At 41.7% G+C, this 19,100-nt stretch overlaps 1 protein-coding gene across 2 annotated transcripts in view; it reads right to left on the reverse strand.

Annotated features, from left to right (window-relative positions):
• Window positions 1-628: 628 nt before the first annotated feature.
• Window positions 629-19,100, reverse strand: part of npr3 (natriuretic peptide receptor 3) — a 34,220-nt gene continuing 15,748 nt past the window's right edge. Inside the window, exons 2-8 of one of the 2 annotated variants that reach the window (XM_083783155.1) lie at window positions 18,819-18,941; window positions 17,828-18,003; window positions 6,175-6,310; window positions 4,990-5,084; window positions 4,568-4,682; window positions 4,142-4,226; window positions 629-3,629 (exon numbers count right to left, since the gene is read on the reverse strand). In XM_083783155.1, coding sequence (XP_083639281.1) covers window positions 3,518-3,629; window positions 4,142-4,226; window positions 4,568-4,682; window positions 4,990-5,084; window positions 6,175-6,310; window positions 17,828-18,003; window positions 18,819-18,941 — 842 coding nt within the window. In that variant the 3' untranslated portion in view covers window positions 629-3,517. Of the gene's footprint in view, window positions 3,630-4,141; window positions 4,230-4,567; window positions 4,683-4,989; window positions 5,085-6,174; window positions 6,311-17,827; window positions 18,004-18,818; window positions 18,942-19,100 lie in introns of both variants that reach the window. The other variant, XM_083783154.1, reaches the window with a different exon arrangement.

A 19,100-nucleotide genomic window follows, 5' to 3' on the forward strand; every position in this document is an offset into this window, starting at 1 on the left:
GTCGGGTCAGGGTTTGAGGTGGGTTGTCGTTTGTCGGACCAATGACTAGTCTAACTAAAGTACTGCACCCTCTCCTCACTGCCTGCACCAATCGCTCCCACTTTTCACACAGGTCTTAACGAAGCCCTTTTTTCCATTTTTGCAAGAGCGGTGTTTGTTGCAATTACCTGCACTACAATAGGCTACTTCAACTATGTTGCGCTACGACAAAGATGTTTTTTTTAATATAATGTGTACATCCCCTTTTTTTGCATAGTAACCTACTGCATATTTGTATGTCATTAAATGTTCTGATGAATTGAAAATAGAGGACCTCAACGTAAACCATTTTTAGTGATTTTCTGGGTTTATCCTCTTAGCAAACCTTGTATTGAACTTAATTTGCTTTCCTCAAACTTTGCTTATTCTACAAACTGTTAATAAAAATGTCAATCAATCAGCTGTGTTGTTTTCACCCCGCAAAGGAATGGCAGAATTAGCCACGGCCATACCTGTATGTGTATCCGAAAGAATTCTAAGAGAAACGGAATTGAGATACAACTGTACTTGGATTGCAATTCTTTGATTTAGAACAATGATTCTCAACCCTTTAATTTGAAGGATCCCCAATTTATTATGCATTATAGGCTACAGATCCACATTTGATTAGATGTACGGTATTTATTCTTTAACACACTTTACCTGTTTTATCAACAAACACTTGCATCTACCTTTAGCTAGTTAATACACTTCGCTATAGTAACAACCCTAGTTTTAACCACAAATATCAACAGTAGCTAACCAAATGGACCAATTTGTTTACATGTGTACATTCATAGTTAAATATTTTTCTACTAATTATTTTCTACCCGATTATTTTTCTAGCACATCTCAAGCAACAGATGAATGTTATTCATTCAAAAGATGACATAGCACTGAAAATAGTTCAATAGACGTCTTTACCATACACTTTGAAATTCACAAAAATAGGAATAAGGACATAAGCTTTGAACTGCATAATGTACAAGTGAGCACAGTGGGGGATACTGTAATACTATATTTAAAAATATACTTGATGCCCAGTATCTGCAAAACATGATTTGTTAGGAGGCCAAAATGCAACAAAGAGACAGTACAGTATTTCATAATAAATTCTAACATTTGAAGTGTCCTTAATTAAATATGTACAAAATAAGTGACTCTCAGTTTCCATTGTTGTACTAAAATACATAAATATAACTCTAATTTACACTTTCTTAAGTTCTTAAGGCTATTATACTGTTAAAACTGTTATCATGGAACTCAGCATACTTCTGGTTTATTTTGACTAGGCTTTCTACATGAAAAACAAACAAAAACTAATTTGTGCAATACCGAAGTTTGACTTTGCATATTGCATATTATCTTTTATCAACTTTCTTTATAAAGGTAAACTAGTGGAATTCTTCACACTTTCTTCAAGCTAAGAACATGATTCCAGCAAAGACTGTTAAAGGGTCTGTAAGTGATATTTGTTGTATTAATTAAAATACATGTTAAATAACTCTATTTGTGTTTGTTCAGTAACAGGAGTCTCCGCATCTTTCCACCTCTTTTTAGTAAACAGAAAATACATTTTCAAGTTGGGATACTAATGTTACCGGATACAGGATACACAAGTGGAACAAACAATTAAGCAGACACATTTGATGAATGATCTCTCCTGATTGGATACAATTGGTATCCCAACTGAAAAATTTATTCTCTGTTCACTAAACAGCTGGGGAGATGGGGGAGACCCCTGTTACTGAACAACCACTCTAGCAATGATTACTATCACAATATACAGCTTTAACAAAACAAAACCAAACAAACAAACAAAAATGTTTTACACAAAAAGCAATCACTTACATCCCTTTTAATCATCTTTGAATTGAATTTGTAATAGATAAATGCAGTGGTGTCATGTATCTATGCCATTTCAAACATGTTTGATCTTAAATCATTAAGCAGTTGAAATGTTTAATTAAACAACATCAAGGAGTGCAAATACATATAAGGGGAATGTCCTTTTATAATGTATTAATTTCTGTCTGGGCTTATGACAGCAGGAAACAGACCTTTTTGCTGGCATAGGGTTAGGGTTTCCTAAGGACAATGAAGAGCGCACGCACATTCTGAAAGAGTCATACTTTGGAGCACTGAACATAGCTGACCAACAAGCATGTGCTGCATCTGCAGTTGAAATGGGGCCTTATCTTCTACCCAGCGCAAGATGAATTTAGCGCCCTGAGAACTATAGTATCGCCCCCGCGAGTCACGACTCTATTTTCCACACAGACTTTGCGCTTCAAGTTAAGCTTGGAGCTGCTCACGTTCAACAATTGAGGTGGCATTTCAAGCACTTGATTCTTCATTAATCCTATGAAAAGCATGCAACATAACCCCTATATTCTTAGTTTTTGTGAGCTTGTAGATCGGCAGTTTCTGCGGAACTACGCCACAGAATAGTGACGGTGTGAGCCTTGATACGTGTCCTATCGATAAGCCTTTAGCCTGATTTATTGTGTCAAAAATAGTAGGTCTACAAGTTTGCAAACTGTTGCATGGCGAGCTTGTAGATCTGCTATTTCCCATAGTATGATGGTACTATACACACAGAGAAATCCTGAGATTTTACTGTGCATGACAGCGATTAATATTTAAACGACCAAATCACACATGAATATTGTTATTACACTTATTGGAGAATTAGCTAACGGCTCTCACCATTGGCAGTAATATTTACAATAAGTTCTGCAAACCCCAAACACAGCTGGAAATCAAGAATGAATGGAGCACTTCACCCCTTTTCAAATTGGTCTTCACCAATGGTCATTATAAAATGGCACTTTTCTGTCTACTCACTCTGGCACCTTTTCCACCAAAAGAACTTTGGTTCTAGTAGAAATGGTCCGTTCTAGATTCTTGGAACCTTGGTGCTTTCATGACGGGAACCAGCGGCCAGTTGTTGGTTCCAGTTCCGAACCGACTTTTAGGGTTCTGAAACAATTCATTTCCAGTGGAAACACTTGGTTGGTGGAAAAACGGGGCCTCTGTGTCTCATTTGTGGGCTATGGATGCAGTTCACAAACCTGATGACTACCAATGACATCATTGGTGAAATGGTGCCAGAAATGGTGCCATCTTATAAACGTAGTGAGTGAGGACCAATTATATGAAGATAATGGGTGAAGTGCTCCTTTAACATACAATCTTATTTTTGTCCAAATGATTCGGTAGAGCAGCTCACACTACTACATACATTACGGTAATTTCTGTACAGAGGAAATGCAAGTGAGTGGTCCTTGTGACTGTGACAAAACGTTCCTGAGTTTATGAAAGTAAAAATAAAAAAAAGACATTTAAAAGAATATAAAACAACTAGCTCTTCATTTAAATAGAATGACTCCTTTAAAACAGCCTTTTTGCAAAGTCTTTGGTTGGTCACATTTCAATTCATGCTTCCCTAAAAACGGGAATGTTTCACGGGCGACTCCTACGATAAGGGCGGCGGGCTCTACGCTGCCGAGAAGTTCGATCTGATGGAGTCCTCTCGAAGCTGACGGTGCTTCCCGATGTCACACTCTTCCCGTTGCGTGCGGCGCTCGATGGTTATCCTGTAATTCTTCCTGCAGGAAGGAATGAGAAGACATTAATAAACTGTGTCAAGAGCACTGTTTCCCAAACCAGTGGGATCCAAATATGGGCCATGTGGTCTCGCAGACAATATTTATGTTTCCAACATTGTGTTTTCAATTATTATAATACAAAATATTTTCAAAAGCAATATATGTATACCCCACAATAAATCTAGTACTTTCATAAAATAAAAAAACAAATTCAAAAGTTTTCTAAACAAAATAGAAATAAAAAATCCATTAATTAGAGTGATTATTTTTTTAATCAATCAATCAATCAACCAATCAATCAATCAATCAATCAATCAACAAATCAATCAATCAATCAATCAATCAATCAAATAGATTTGATGTATTATTATGCAAATGTGCTATGTATTATTCAGTCTGACCAGAATCTGAGATTATTTAAAACATATCCCCACTGGACATAACAATGGAAAGGGGGGGAAACCAAAGGGGGGGATATTAAAAGCAGTTTTAAGAAAATATGCACTTTTTACCTGAAGAAGTAAAACGCCATAAGCAGCGCCGTACCCAGCAAGGCTCCAACTATGATGCCAGTCACAGCTGATACCCCGAGTCCACCTGCTTGGAAAATGAGGGGCATTTATTAATAAACCTCTTATAATATAATGATCAATATAGTACAGTATAATAGGTAGTATCAAAAATAATAGCCAATCTTAAAGCTCACACAACGCATCGCATTGCCATTTCTGAATGGTTAAGTGTGTCTTACTCTTGAACCAATGCAAACGTATTAACAAGAGCTTGTGACTAAATAATAACTACGTCGGGTCCATTGGAACACAGGTTATATTATTATTATTCCATTTCCTTAATGTAACAGTTTTGGACATACAAGGTTCTACCCATGGTGTATGTCGTATTGAAAAGAAAGGGGGGGGCAGAAAGGTTTAATTTACATGATTTGTCGGGGATCTCCGTGTGAGTTTTGTGTTTTCCCCTCAGAGTGAAACAGTCCGTGTTGAAGCCCAGCACCTGGAAGCTTCCGTTGACGCCGAAATAATTGGCCACCACCTAAAACAAAAAGCAACCGGGTGTATAAAACTACTATGATCCCGTTTGGCCCAACAACTCATTCTCCCAACGTCTTTTCAATCCACAAGGGCTGTGGAACAACCTTATAAACAACTATAGCATAAATATGTCCCACAAAATTATACATTTACATGTTTATTAAGCAATAACAATCATCCTCCCATAATATATATATATATATAGGATATATATTGAAAACTATTATAACCAGGGTGTGGTGGATTGTGGTATCATTCTGAACATTGGAGTCATTTCTTCGGCTACATTGACGGCAGTTGGTTCTGACCTCATATGTGCCCGCTTCAGGATTGGTCATCGCCATCACCGAGAAATCTCCCTCTCTGTCCCCGTTGAGGTCCATGGATACGGGACCCGCTATCCCTGAGAGAGAGAGAGAGAGAGAGAGAGTGAGAGAGAGAGAGAGAGAGAGAGAGTGAGGCTTCAGCCAATCAAAAGGGAAATCTCATCCACATTTGGGCTTTTGTTGGCTCGGGGCCCAAGAACTGTAATTACATCCCCCAGTATCTATGTTCCAAAAATTCCTGACATATTTAAAATATTATTTCTTTTTACAAGAAAACACAAGCCTGTTCTTGACAATTCCTGCGGAATGGAACATTGTTATTTCATGTAGAGAGCTGGCAGCATGGAGCCTGTGCTCCCCGTGCCCCATATGCGTCAGCACGAGCCCCCCCACCCTGGACCGACATGTCTCATATCTGTGACCTGCTGTGCTTTGCTAAATATCATTTAGCTAAGGGTTCTTTATTTCAGGCAGAGGACCCCCTAGCTGAGAGAGAGATGAAGCAGGGACCCCCACTACACATTGTATAAAGTTGTTTTACAGATTAAACCTTTTCAAAGACTTAGACTTCAGCACTATCACGAGTGCTGTGTAAATTAATGTTTTTTTTGTTTGCTTTGTTTACACATGTTTTTTCCCCCTATTCATATTTTGGGATTAATTGAACCAATTGAACCGTTAATACTTAAATACTAAAACCTTTGTTACCTTTAACTATATATATAGTTAAAGGTAACCGTTTAGGAATCGGAACCTTAAAGCCCTGACTGCACCAAAGCAACTCTTTGCAACAAAACAGTTTTAAAGGACCACTTCAGCACTTTTCAACGTATCTTCATATAATTGGTCCTCACTAATGTTCATGATAAAATACCAAAAAAAAAAATCTACTCAGTCTGTGTCTCATAGGAGGGCAGTGGGCAGAATACGACCACAAAAATGGTGGTATTTTATCATGAACATTAGTGAGGACCAGTTATATGAAGATTGGTTGAAAAGTGGTCCTTTCAGGTCAACGCACCAATGCAACTCCTTGCAACTGCCATCGGGGATGATGGTTGCATTGGTGAATCATTGGTGCTGTTTGGGCTGTAAGAGGGAATCGTTAAGGGACTGGAGTCGTTAAAGTCCAAAAGGAAAGCGGCCATACTGTCCAGTGAGTTTTACCCTCAAACGTTCTGTTCCACATGCGTGAGGTTATCTCGGCTCCGTCCTTCTTGCTGTATCCGTTCTTCATGGCTTCGTGCAGAGCGATGGCGTACAGCAGCAGAGCGTCATGGAAACCCTCCACAAACATGTTGATCTGGAACACGAGACACATCTTCAATTGGACGAGAGCAAAGAGTAAAGAGACACTGGGGGGGGGGGGGCATTCGTAAAACCAGAGGATCCGACATTGAGCAACCAGGAATCGGTTCCATGATCACATTTGGATTTATCACACTGTCAGAGCTGGTATGTGGGCGTAATGGCCACTAAACAATTACAATACCAGTGGTTCTCAAACTTTTTAATTTCAAGGACCACCATAACTCTTGAGAGTTACACAGACCTGCAAGGGTCCATTTGGAACCTAGGTACCGGAATCGTTAAAATCCTAATAGGATCCAATGATGAAAGCTCTGTTCCATTCTAGTCAAACAGAGTCAGTGTTCTGGTGCTCGGCTACACCAGTGGGTCTCAAAGTGGGGTCCGGGGACCCCTCAGTGTTCCTTGAGGGGGTTCGAAATGTCCCCTTTCGGGTGTGTAAAGTGTAGCTACAAATGGCCTCATTCCATTTGTACACTCAGCCTTATAGGCGTCCTTGACATAAAAAAAACTTTTGAGAAATACTGAGCTACACTAAATGGAACAGAGCCTTAATTGGTATAAATGGTAAGACCTGTGGCGGAAGGAAGGTCCAATTTCTTTCCAATATGGCTGCTGTGCCTGTTGCATTGAAATGGGAATGGGATAGACACCCTTGCTCCTGGCCGATATCGACAAGAAGCCCCTCCATCAAACTTACATCGTATCGATTGGTCTACAAATTGCTATGATGAATAGTCGACTAAGAATGTGTATGGTTGAGGACAGGCCGAGAATAGCGCATGGCTGACACGGAGATAAGTCTGGGAAGGAGATATGCTGATACTGCAAACTGCCTGTGGTTTCACATGTTAAAAATGTTTGCTTTCACTGTACTGGCAACACATTCTGTGAATAGACATTCCACTGCTCCAAACAAATGCTTAAATCGTTTAAATAAAGTGATTGCAGTGTTCCAAAAATATCCACACGCAGGACAAATATTATAATGGAGTCTTTTTTTACAGAATGCACTGCGCTGACCATCCTTTTTGGTGACATGTTTCACATTTTTGTGTTTTATAGGCAGTGGTGGACAGTAACAAAGTACATTTACTTAAGTACTGTACTAATTACTGTAAGTAAACTTTCTGAGTAATCTGTGCTATTACTACTTATTCATTTGTTGGAAGATTATTGCTTTTGCGCCAATATCTTTAAAAGAGAAACATTGCGCTTTCTACTCCACTCCATTACCAATTTGACAGAGTAACTTTGTAGTTCAGTAATATTTGACCAGCAGTATCTATACTTTGACTCGAGTACTTTGACCACCACTTTTAATAGGAAACGTGCTATGATATAATACAATATATGGAAATATGCTACTGCTTGCACACGCTCACCCCCACCCCACCCTGCACTTACAACCGTAACCCGGATTTATGACGGATAATTTTCTTCTTTCTTTTTTACAGCGAGGCGCCGAAGAGGTCGGTCAGACTTCTAGAAAAGCGTTGGTCTGTGTGTGAGCGTGCGTGTCTGCCCCTACAAAAGTAGAACAATCACAGGGATCTTCACTGACACTGCTACACCAATTACGGGTCAAATTAGCCAAAAGGCGGGGGGGGGGGGAGATATTCAGCTATAAGACAGGGCCAAGCCCCAAAAGAAGAAAAAAAATCACACTTGTGTGAAGTGAGGGGCGCTCTTATCATCATACATCATCATACAAGGGGTTGTCTGTCAACGCTGTAGTCCCGTAACCAGAGTCAGACTCCATTTGCATGAAATGCGATTTCTTTGACATGGGCAAAAAAAAATGACCAAAAAAGGGGAATGCGCAAATCATAACAATTTACTCATCAGGAGATCTAAAGGCCAGAGGTCTATTGACGAATGAGTGTGAGCTTCAGTTCCTGAGGGATTCTCACGGCCCTCGACCATATTGCCGAATTTTGTGAAAGACGATAGCACAGAACTACCAAAACGGCAGCACTCACTTCACAAGTAGGCCATGTATGGCCTACTTGAGCGCAAGCAGAAGAAGTCTTTTTAATGCTTGGCTGCTCCGTGTCATGCTCCGAAAATAGCCGATCTACAAGCTCACAGCGCGTCAAGTATAATTATCAGACATTATACAACACAGACTAAAATGTTATGATGTTATTGGGTAGGCCCTAAAATTATGATGCCGTTGATCGCTGGGAATTATTTGGGGTAATTCCGATTCCGGTTTGGGGGCTCATTTTCACAATGCTTTTATGCTTTTAGAAATATTGAATTTCACATAATGGAGGCCAGTGGTGCTCTGATCTCAAACAGCATTTGGAGTCATACGTCATCAGACATAGGCGACTGACGTCACTGGCTGAAATCTGAGATCCACACCGTGTCTATGTGGAGCCAGAGATCCACTTCATTCGTTTCTATGTGGAGCCAGAGATCCACTTCATTCGTTTCTATGTGGAGCCAGAGATCCACTTCATTCTTTTCTATGTGGAGCCAGAGATCCACTTCATTCGTTTCTATGTGGAGCCAGAGATCCACTTCATTCGTTTCTATGTGGAGCCAGAGATCCACTTCATTCGTTTCTATGTGGAGCCAGAGATCCACTTCATTCTTTCTATGTGGAGCCAGAGATCCACTTCATTCGTTTCTATGTGGAGCCAGAGATCCACTTCATTCTTTCTATGTGGAGCCAGAGATCCACTTCATTCTTTCTATGTGGAGCCAGAGATCCACTTCATTCGTTTCTATGTGGAGCCAGAGATCCACTTCATTCGTTTCTATGTGGAGCCAGAGATCCACTTCATTCGTTTCTATGTGGAGCCAGAGATCCATATTCGTTTCTATGTGGAGCCAGAGATCCACATTCGTTTCTATGTGGAGCCAGAGATCCACTTCATTCGTTTCTATGTGGAGCCAGAGATCCACTTCATTCGTTTCTATGTGGAGCTAGAGATCCACATTCGTTTCTATGTGGAGCCAGAGATCCACTTGATTTGTTTCTATGTGGAGCCAGATATCCACTTGATTCGTTTCTATGTGGAGCCAGATATCCACTTGATTAATTTCTATGTGGAGCCAGATATCCACTTGATTCGTTTCTATGTGGAGCCAGAGATCCACTTGATTCATTTCTATGTGGAGCCAGATATCCACTTGATTCATTTATATGTGGAGCCAGATATCCACTTGATTCATTTCTATGTGGAGCCAGATATCCACTTGATTCATTTCTATGTGGAGCCAGATATCCACTTGATTCGTTTCTATGTGGAGCCAGAGATCCACTTGATTCATTTCTATGTGGAGCCAGATATCCACTTGATTCATTTCTATGTGGAGCCAGATATCCACTTGATTCATTTCTATGTGGAGCCAGATATCCACTTGATTCATTTCTATGTGGAGCCAGATATCCACTTGATTCGTTTCTATGTGGAGCCAGAGATCCACATTTGTTTCTATGAGGAGCCAGATATCCACTTGATTCATTTCTATGTGGAGCCAGATATCCACTTGATTCGTTTCTATGTGGAGCCAGAGATCCACATTTGTTTCTATGAGGAGCCAGATATCCACTTGATTCATTTCTATGTGGAGCCAGAGATCCACTTGATTCCTTTTTCAACAGTTTTTTCCATTTTTTCTCTATTTTTTTTCCTTTTTTTGAGTGGTGCAACCACTCCTATAGACAGCAATGTGTGTGGCTGGGTCCGTCCCTGGGTCCGTCCCTGGGTCCGTCCCTGGCTGTGTCCCCCCGGGGACCCCCACACAGAGTTGCAAGGCACAAGTTGGCACCTCGACAGATGTAACAAATATGTGAAACAAACTAAAATGCCAAGAGTTGTGATATAATAGATCATTGACAGCCTTTTCCCTCGGCTTCTTGAGGGTCTGACAACATTAAACAAGCGTATACCGCATCTTCTTCAACTATAGTTTCACATTTCAATGTACGACACGTCATGTGAAAGCTTCACAATGTGCACATTCATAATGTGTAAAAAAAAGATAAAAAATGAGCGAGCCGTGCTGGTGGCACATTATATCAGCCACTATCACTACGTCATGGTCAGTGTGTTTGGACCTGCCACTGGTCACTGTGGTTACTGGCTAGCACAAAGTGGACAGCTTGAATGCTTCTCTGCTGGGAGTTATGCGCTGCCCGCCTCTCACCGCGGGACCACCGGACAAAAGAGAGGATTTTCTGCGCACGCACGCACACACACACGCACGCACACACACACACACACACACACACACACACACACACACACACACACACACACACACACCATCCACGCTGTGGCCACAAGTTTTCAACTCTGGCCATTAAAATGTCTGAAAAGGGAACGCTCTATAAGCGCTTTGTTTGTACCCCCCCACACGGGTGGAAATAAATGAGGCTCATGCGATGTGTACTGTATGTGTGCAATTATGTGAGATCTGTGCTGATATCTCTTCGTTTGTCACCGGGCGGACGAGCGTCTAGTCCCAACCCACGGAGATTCTGTGTGGCCTTGGCCTTGTCCCGACTCCCCACCACCCCACACCCCCAGCAGCGTGGTGGATAAGGGGACAGCTCTGTGGGGACAACAGTATAGTGTCACGGTCCGCTCCTCGGACCGTGAACATTGACTGTCCTTATTTAGATTTTGGACTATAATATGTATTTCTGTCATTTATATGTATTTGCTCATGTATTCTGACTGTTTCTCTTTGGTTTTGGTTTTCTGTTACTCTGTTGTTGCCTTAGTTTTGTGTATCTTATTTTGTAGTATTGTTCCTAGTGTTTCCTGTCTTCCTAGTTACTGTTAGTTACCTTGTCTATCCTACCTTGTAATTTTGTCAGTGTTTCCACCTGTGTCCTTTTAGTCCCCCAGCCTATCCTAGTGTTGATTGTATTTTGGTTCCACCTGTGCCCTGTTATCCTGTGTGTATTTAAGTCCTGTGTTTGCATTATGTTCTTGTTGGTTCGTAGTTCCCTGTTGCGTGAGTTCTTGTATTATGTTTCCAGAGTTTTACCTGCCTTTTGCCCTTGTATGTAAGTTCCTGAGTTTTATTAATAAATATTCCTAAGTTTACCTGTTCTGCCTCCTGTCGCCTCCATTTGGGTCCTCATCCCTACTCATCGTGACATAATATGTCACGATGTTATATTATAGCCACAAGCTGTCCCGTTCACATAGAACAGTGGATTTGGGTTGTACCATAGGAGGTTAATTTTGTGTTGTATGCCCAAAACATGGCACATTCAGTCAACTTCAATTTCAATGTTCTTTCTTTGCGGTTTCTTCAGTGGTTAAAAGACAAAAAAACAAAAAGGAAACAAAATCACAATACGTAGATAGATATACAGAGTCAGGACAATTTTTACACCAAAAATTGCCTGCTATCCTGGTGCTATTTTCTCCCAGAACTGTTTACGCAAGTCAGAAGGCTCCCAGGTGTGGTTCATGTACCATACACAACCCGACAAGAATCATAATGTTTCGCTTAACAAGCCTAATTACAGCCAATTAATTTTGTCTCCGGAGGCTATTTTTCTTTCAAGCCACAACTCGACTCGCTTGTTGATGCCACACGCCAGAGGCCGTGGGACGGGGAGGGTGCTTTTCAAAGCTTCTACTGTTTGACTACAACATCACATTAACTCCGGCGTCCCTATTCTGGGCTGAACATTTGCCGAGAACAGCAGATCTACAAGTTAATGACAAGTATACAGGGGGCCTACTGTAAGTGAGTGGGTACATTGTGTAAAGTCGACATGGCCTAAAGGAGACCTTTTCACTCAAAATCTCTTTTTATGAGGAGCTTTTCCACCCCTCCCGTTTCACTGTAAATCCCTCCGTTTTCACTGTAAGATATACCTTAGGATTCAACTTTTAGATTTATTCCAATATGGTTTGCATTGTATTGTATGTTTTATTTTATTTTACTGTTTGTTTCTGTTTTTCTCCACCCTGGTGTACATTTGTATCTCTATAATATGTTTTTGACGATGTTGTGCACTTTTATTGTTTGTTATGTAAAGCACTTTGGTCAACTCTGTTGTTTTTAAATGTGCTATATAAATAAAGTTGGATTGGATTGGATATGTTGTATTACTGATGAATTGAGTACAATGGACCCCGTGGGGTAGTTATCCTTTTAGCATAACCTTTGACTGTACTACCTGTACAGTATAGTCCTCTGTTAACAAGCATGTTTAAATCAATGCTTAATCCAAGCTGCATAAATGCTGAATCTCTTGATGAACTATGCTTGACAGACAGTATAAGCTAGAGTCTGGGCATGCGATAATAGGCAAACATTCCGCGAAAACATTCGGCAGAAATGGCAGATCTACAAGTTGCGTCGCAATGCATTGTGAGCTTGTGAGATTTTGTGTAGAGGGAAAAGAGGGGACCAAGTACAGAGCCCTGGGGGACCCTGGTCAACTAAGTATAAAGGGTGTACTACAAAAGTTGGTGCTGGGAAAACCAAAGCGCCTGGCCTTGTTTATGGAATATCGACTGTCACATAATAAATAACAAGCTGTAAATGCTCAATTATAATACAATGCTAATTGTAAATCTAATTGCAAAAGTTGTATCTATTCATGCGGCTTCACGCTATCGTTCCAGGGGAGCAATCATTTCAACAACACACTTAATAATTCACACCTGGCGTGTTTGTAGATGATGTATGACGCATGTTCTGTACTGTCCTGCTGCACTGCCGTGTGCTCTGCATGCATCTACAGTAATAACAGTGCTGTAACGCAACACACCCATCTACTGGTTGGGACTGCATGTTAATATTTAACCACAGGGGAGGAGCTAAACCCAAGTTCCAAAAAACGGGGGGGTGTCCTGCTAGAGGCAAAAACAAGCGAATGCGGGTTGCTTAGTAGCCACTTAACCATTTTGACCTGAGATCAGATAAAAAAAAATGTCTTCTACATCCTGACAATTTTCTGAAAAAGCCATGTTTCCATGTCATTCGTTCTTCGATTTAAAAATAAATAAAATTAATAGCTAAAGCATAACATATATAGTGCTAACACCAAAAGGGGTTCCCGCCCAAAATGAGTTAACTCGAGTTATCTCTGTATCGTTTCCCCCCCGTCTGCACCAAATCACTTCAGCAAAACATTACCGACTTACATCAGCTATTCCTAAAGGGGCGTTAGAGCCTAATTATAAATCCCCTGTTGCCAGCCAAGTCTATGGACTTTTAATATTTGTTTAGAGCCTAATTATAAATTCCCCGTCGCCAGCCAAGTCTATATGGACTTTAATGTTTGTTTAGAGTAGTTATGAATTGTAATGTTTTGCCAACCAAGACTATGGCCTTTAATGTTTGTTTAGAGTAGTTAAGATGTAATGTTTTGCCAGCCAAGACTATGGCCTTTAATGTTTGTTTAGAGTAGTTAAGATGTAATGTTTTGCCAGCCAAGTCTATGGCCTTTAATGTTTGTTTAGGGCAGTACATGACAATGTAAGACATCACTTCACCAGGGGTGTGATTTTTAGCTAATGTTCACCCCAGAAGATAGATACTGGGGTGGTGAAGTGGTAAAATGTACAAAGACAAGTAAGCAGCTTTTTTTAATGCTTGTTTTTAAAGCCCTCAATGATCAGCCTCCTGCTGCTATATCTGTGATCTTTTAACTTTCAATTAACTTTTCAATGTGCCTGAGATCCTCCAGCAGGGTGCTACTTATGGTTCCATGCAGAGATATGGGCCTCTCACAAATATGGTGACATGGCTTTTTTTGCCCTGGGGGTCTTTAGCAATGCGGGGCCCTCTGCCATGCGAGTATATAGGAATAGAGACGGCACCCGGAGGAAACCCTGAGGCGAAATGGACATAGTGGCCGAATTTGGTATCGCAGCGCTGGGCCAAACTCGTGAACGCGCTGGTCCGTTGACTGTCATTGTGCACGTTCACTGTGCACGTTCAATTCAATGGATTCTGTTACAATTGTGTGTGCTAAATAACATACTAAGATGTTAGGAACAACGGACAACCAGAAAGGCATCGTTTTCAAGATAGCTAAAGGGTCTTTTTGTGTGGAGTTTGCATGTTCTCCCCTTGGGTATACCCTCACAAAAAAAAGCAATAATCCTGGTCTCTATACTGCCTCCCCCTGGTCAACCGAGGCACATGGAGGGGAAAGGAACTGGTTGGAATACCTAACGGGGAAACTCTCCCCTGTCAGGTGATAAGAAGCGGTCCTCTCACTCCTCATGCATTAAAGGAAGCATGAGCTCACTTCAGGGCTCTCCCCAGGTTGGCAGAGGGAGAGTAGCGCCCAGGATTACAGTGTAAAGAGATAACGTGTAAAAAATAATGAATAGCCAACATTACCACAAAATTGAGCTGCTCAAATGCGCCAGCTTCACCGCTGGGGTCGTATTAACCTTGCACGGTCCAATCGTCATCCACTGTGTGTGCGGTGGAAAGCACAAACTACGAGGAACTTTTACTTTACTTTGAGTATGTCCATTTTTTTATACTTCACTACATCTCAGAGGTCAATATTGCACATTTTACTCTTATCTATACGAGCTCAGAGCGTGTCGCGGTGTGAAAGAAATGGGACATTCTGCATACCTTTATGTTGGTACTTTGAGTATATGGTCTCTGTCAGGTGGAAACCTTATATGTCAAAAACGACATGCTTTACAGGCTCAAAATGTGTTGCTTCGCGCCACCGTCCGAGCTTGTGGACCTGCTACTTTTGATGCTTTTGTGTGATGCTGTAGTACGTATGATCAAGTAGTAGGGCATTGATTTACGGAGAGAAAAAACACACACAAAAATATGGAGATAAGAGCTTTCTGTCTGACAACAACAATATCTCGATGCCGTAATACTTACTCATGGGAAATTGTAAATTCCACTTACACTTCTAATTTTCTACATTGTGGCACTGCTACTTTCAGTTGAGTCAAACCTGTGTACAAACTGTGCCTGTCGGCGGCCCCACTGGGCTCCATTAACCTTGCAGGGTGGAATCGTCATCCGCTGTTTGTCCCAACATGACAGCTCCTGCTGCTCAGGGGTACAAAAGGCTTAATGGCTGCCCAGCGCTGGCTGGCAGGCAAAGCATTTCGACAAAGCCAAAAGCCATACATCCACCTCTCAGGTCCCCCATTCACACTTTACCCATCCATTTCACACTGTCCCACGTACCAGCTAGATCGGTGTTTCCCAAACCTTTTAGCTCAAGATCCCCCGAAAGATAAATTAGACGTTTCCAGGGACGCAAAGTCGCAAACTAAAAATAACAGATCTATGAGCTCACAATGCGTCGCTTCGCGCCGACCCATGTTTTGAGAACCACTGAGCTAGAGGACTGTTGTCCCTTGGCTTGGGGACCAAACGAGGCGTGTCTGGGACAAATCAATTAGCCTGATGGCATGATGACACAAGCAGCCTGTGACGTTTCCCACTAAACATGTTGACAGCCTTTGCCTGCATGAACACAACATGCTGTGCTCTGATTGACACTCACTAGCTGGGCTTGCTGCTTGTTTTGTGTGTCTGACACATACTTCCCACAGATTACACACCCCCCAAAGTGAGTTTCAACCTACGAACAACCTGGGAGAAATACAACGATGTGCAAACACAACAGCAAGAAGCTGCAAGATTTGTGAACGGTTGCAATAAAAGGTTAGCTAATGGAATACAACCACCCTAAGGACTACTCTCTGTACCAAGTAGACCGCATATAAACAGAGCTGCTACCTTTAAGCCACATCTTAATTCTGAGGCTTTCTTTTGTATAGGCTTGAGAAGAAATTATGCTATTTTGTCCCAAATTGACTGCAAAAGATTGCTGCTTTGTTTCAAAAAAGCTTTATACTCTGTTTAACATGTAACGACACAATGTGACATAGTTCTGTTTTCTCATGCCAATAAAGCTCCCCCCGAGCAGTTCCTCATGATCTGAGGAGCCATCACCTGGGTGAAGCTGAAAACTGAATACCCCACGTGGGAACACTAAAAAAAGATATGATGAAGAATTAATTGATGATGAAGATCTGGTGATCGAAACATTGAAAGCGTAATACAACAGTGGTGTGCAGACTTTTCTTTTAACGGTCGTTTGCCACGCACCTGGGTATTGAAGTAGATGTTGAGTGCACTTTCTATGACAAAGGTCTCCCTTTCCCTTCCCTAGAACGGCTATTTACACTACTCACCTTCAGTAAACAGGACTTGTATGTGCAGGAAGTGTTTTGTTTTTTAATGCTTGGACCTACACCACAGGCGAGCATGGTTCCGTCCTCGGGTTGAGTACAGAGTGACGTAGAGGGTGCGCTGTGATTGACAGCTTACACCTAAACCTAACCCTAACCGTAACCTCAGTAAAACTATACCAATTTACAATTTAGGCATTTAGCAGACGCTCTTAATCCAGAGCAGAGAAAGTAACAGTGGAATATCTATATTATGAGACTATACATATAAACTATATATCTATACTACTATGCTATACATCTGTACTATGGCGTGCTATGACTATATACAATGCAATTATAGTGCTGTCTACATAACATGCTATAAGTCTGTATCAAATGCTATCTAAGTCTACATAAATGCTATCTAAGGGGGTAGGATAAGTGCTATGGGCCATGATGGAGTCTGAAAAGGTGGGTTTTCAGACTACGGCGGAAGATTGGGAGTGATGCTGCAGTTCTGACTGCAATGGGAAGTGCATTCCACAGTTTTGGAGCCAGAAGGGAGAAGAGTTTGGGACGTGTGGAGCGTTGTCCCGGCGTTTTTAGTGAGGGTACTTCCAGCTTCCCTGCGTTGGCTGATCTGAGTGCGCGGGAGGGTTTGTAGGGTTCAATCATACTTGCAAGATAAGGGGGAGCCATACCTTTGGTTGCTTTGAATGCCAGCATCAGAGTTTTGTATTCTGTGCGGGCAGCGACCGAGAGCCAGTGGAGGGAGCGGAGCAGGGGGGAGACATGTGAGAATTTTGGCTGGTTGAAGACCTAGCGAGCTGCGGCATCTTGGATCAGCTGGAGAGGCTTAAGTGCACATGCTGGTAGGCCAGTAAGGAGGGAGTTACAATAGTCGAGTTTTGACAAGACTGTTGTCTGGATTAGGAGCTGGGCTGATTCCTGGGTGAGGAACGGTCTAATACCTAAACCTAACCCTAACCCTAACCTTAACCTCAGTAAAACTATACTTAAACCTAACCCTATCCCTAACCTTAACCTCAGTAAAACTATACCTAAACTTAACCTTAACCTCAGTAAAACTATACCTAAACCTAACCTCAGTAAACTATACCTAAACCTAACCTCAGTAAAACTAATGCAGTGGCTGGGGGGCGTTTCCAAGAACCCGAATCCGAGGACGATTCCCTCCTCGCACACCACAGACGCCACGAACAAACAAAAAGTAAGACATGATCGCTTTGCGAGGATGCAGTCTAGAGGTGGAAGTTCTTGTACAAACACACTCCCCAGGTGTTTCCTGCTGGGTCGCATCGTACACGTATCCCAAACTTACGTACACTTCCACAGTCGTTGCAGTCGTGGAGTCCCGCTCTTTCGACGGACTTCTGCACTTCGGCCGAGAAGTTCAGAAACTCGGGCTTGACCGTCCGGAGCAGCGTGACCGTGTTGAGAGCGGCGTATGCCTGTCTGGCATCGTTGTCGTACTTGTCGCCTCGCTTCCACGAACCGTTGCCTACGAACCAACAGGAGAACTTAATGTTGTCACCGGCATGATATTTTTCCTGATGATTCATTGCCACAACAATAATTGCGGGATTTAATTGCATTTTTGCCATTGAACACAGGGCAGATATGACAAATAACTTAGAATATGCAAAGAAATTACTGATATAATCAATAAATTAATACCTTTTTTTCCCTTCTATTTTTAGATCTACAAGCTTTTATCTACCAGCTCATAACGCGTCACTTTGTGACACATAAGCTTGTAGAACCTCTATTTGCATTTTTCGAAAATGTATTAAATTTTTTCAAGGTGGAAACGAATATGACAATCTAAGGAGAACAGGTCAAATATTCCACGTGGAGGTAGAACTTTGCACTCGTGCAAAGAAAGCATCGATACTAGGCATCAAAATCCAATTCCTAGCTAATATTCATTGCTTGCTGACAAGAACTCATCAGTTCCCCTCTATCTGTCCCTCTGGCTCTTTAGCAAAGAGGAAAAATAAATCACCAATTTCACCCAATCAGGAGAGAGAACTCAACTGAAATGGGAAGCGATAAAACAAACAAATGAGCAGACATAATTGGAACTTGAACACTAAAACAATTGAATCTGATAAATGAGTTCTCTCTACCGAGTGCATGGAATTGGTGAACCACCTGGAAATGTACATATTGTTTTTAAGTTTACGAAAGAACCGTAGAGCCAGGGAGACCCAATGATTACTACGAGAACGTCGTCTTAGGTTGGAACGATTTAACCATGCAAAAGTGGATGAATAAATAAATGAAACAGTTGTTAAGGAGTGGAATGTCTTTTACCATAAGAGGAGGAGTTGAAGAGTTCGATGTTGAAGAACACATAGGAGCCGTTGGTGAGGCGCCGGCGGTGCGCGGCCAGCATGATCTCTCGTATGATGTCCGTTTCTGCACACATGATCACCACTGGAAGAGAAGTGGTTACAGTAACGTTACAGTAACAGTCTGCACACATGATCACCACTGGAAGAGAAGTGGTTACAGTAACGTTACAGTAACAGTAGTCTGCACACATGATCACCACTGGAAGAGAAGTGGTTACAGTAAGGTAACAGTAACAGTCTG

Source organism: Protomyctophum parallelum (genome assembly GCF_964188405.1).
Source record: "Protomyctophum parallelum genome assembly, chromosome: 15".
Classification (NCBI taxonomy): domain Eukaryota; kingdom Metazoa; phylum Chordata; class Actinopteri; order Myctophiformes; family Myctophidae; genus Protomyctophum; species Protomyctophum parallelum.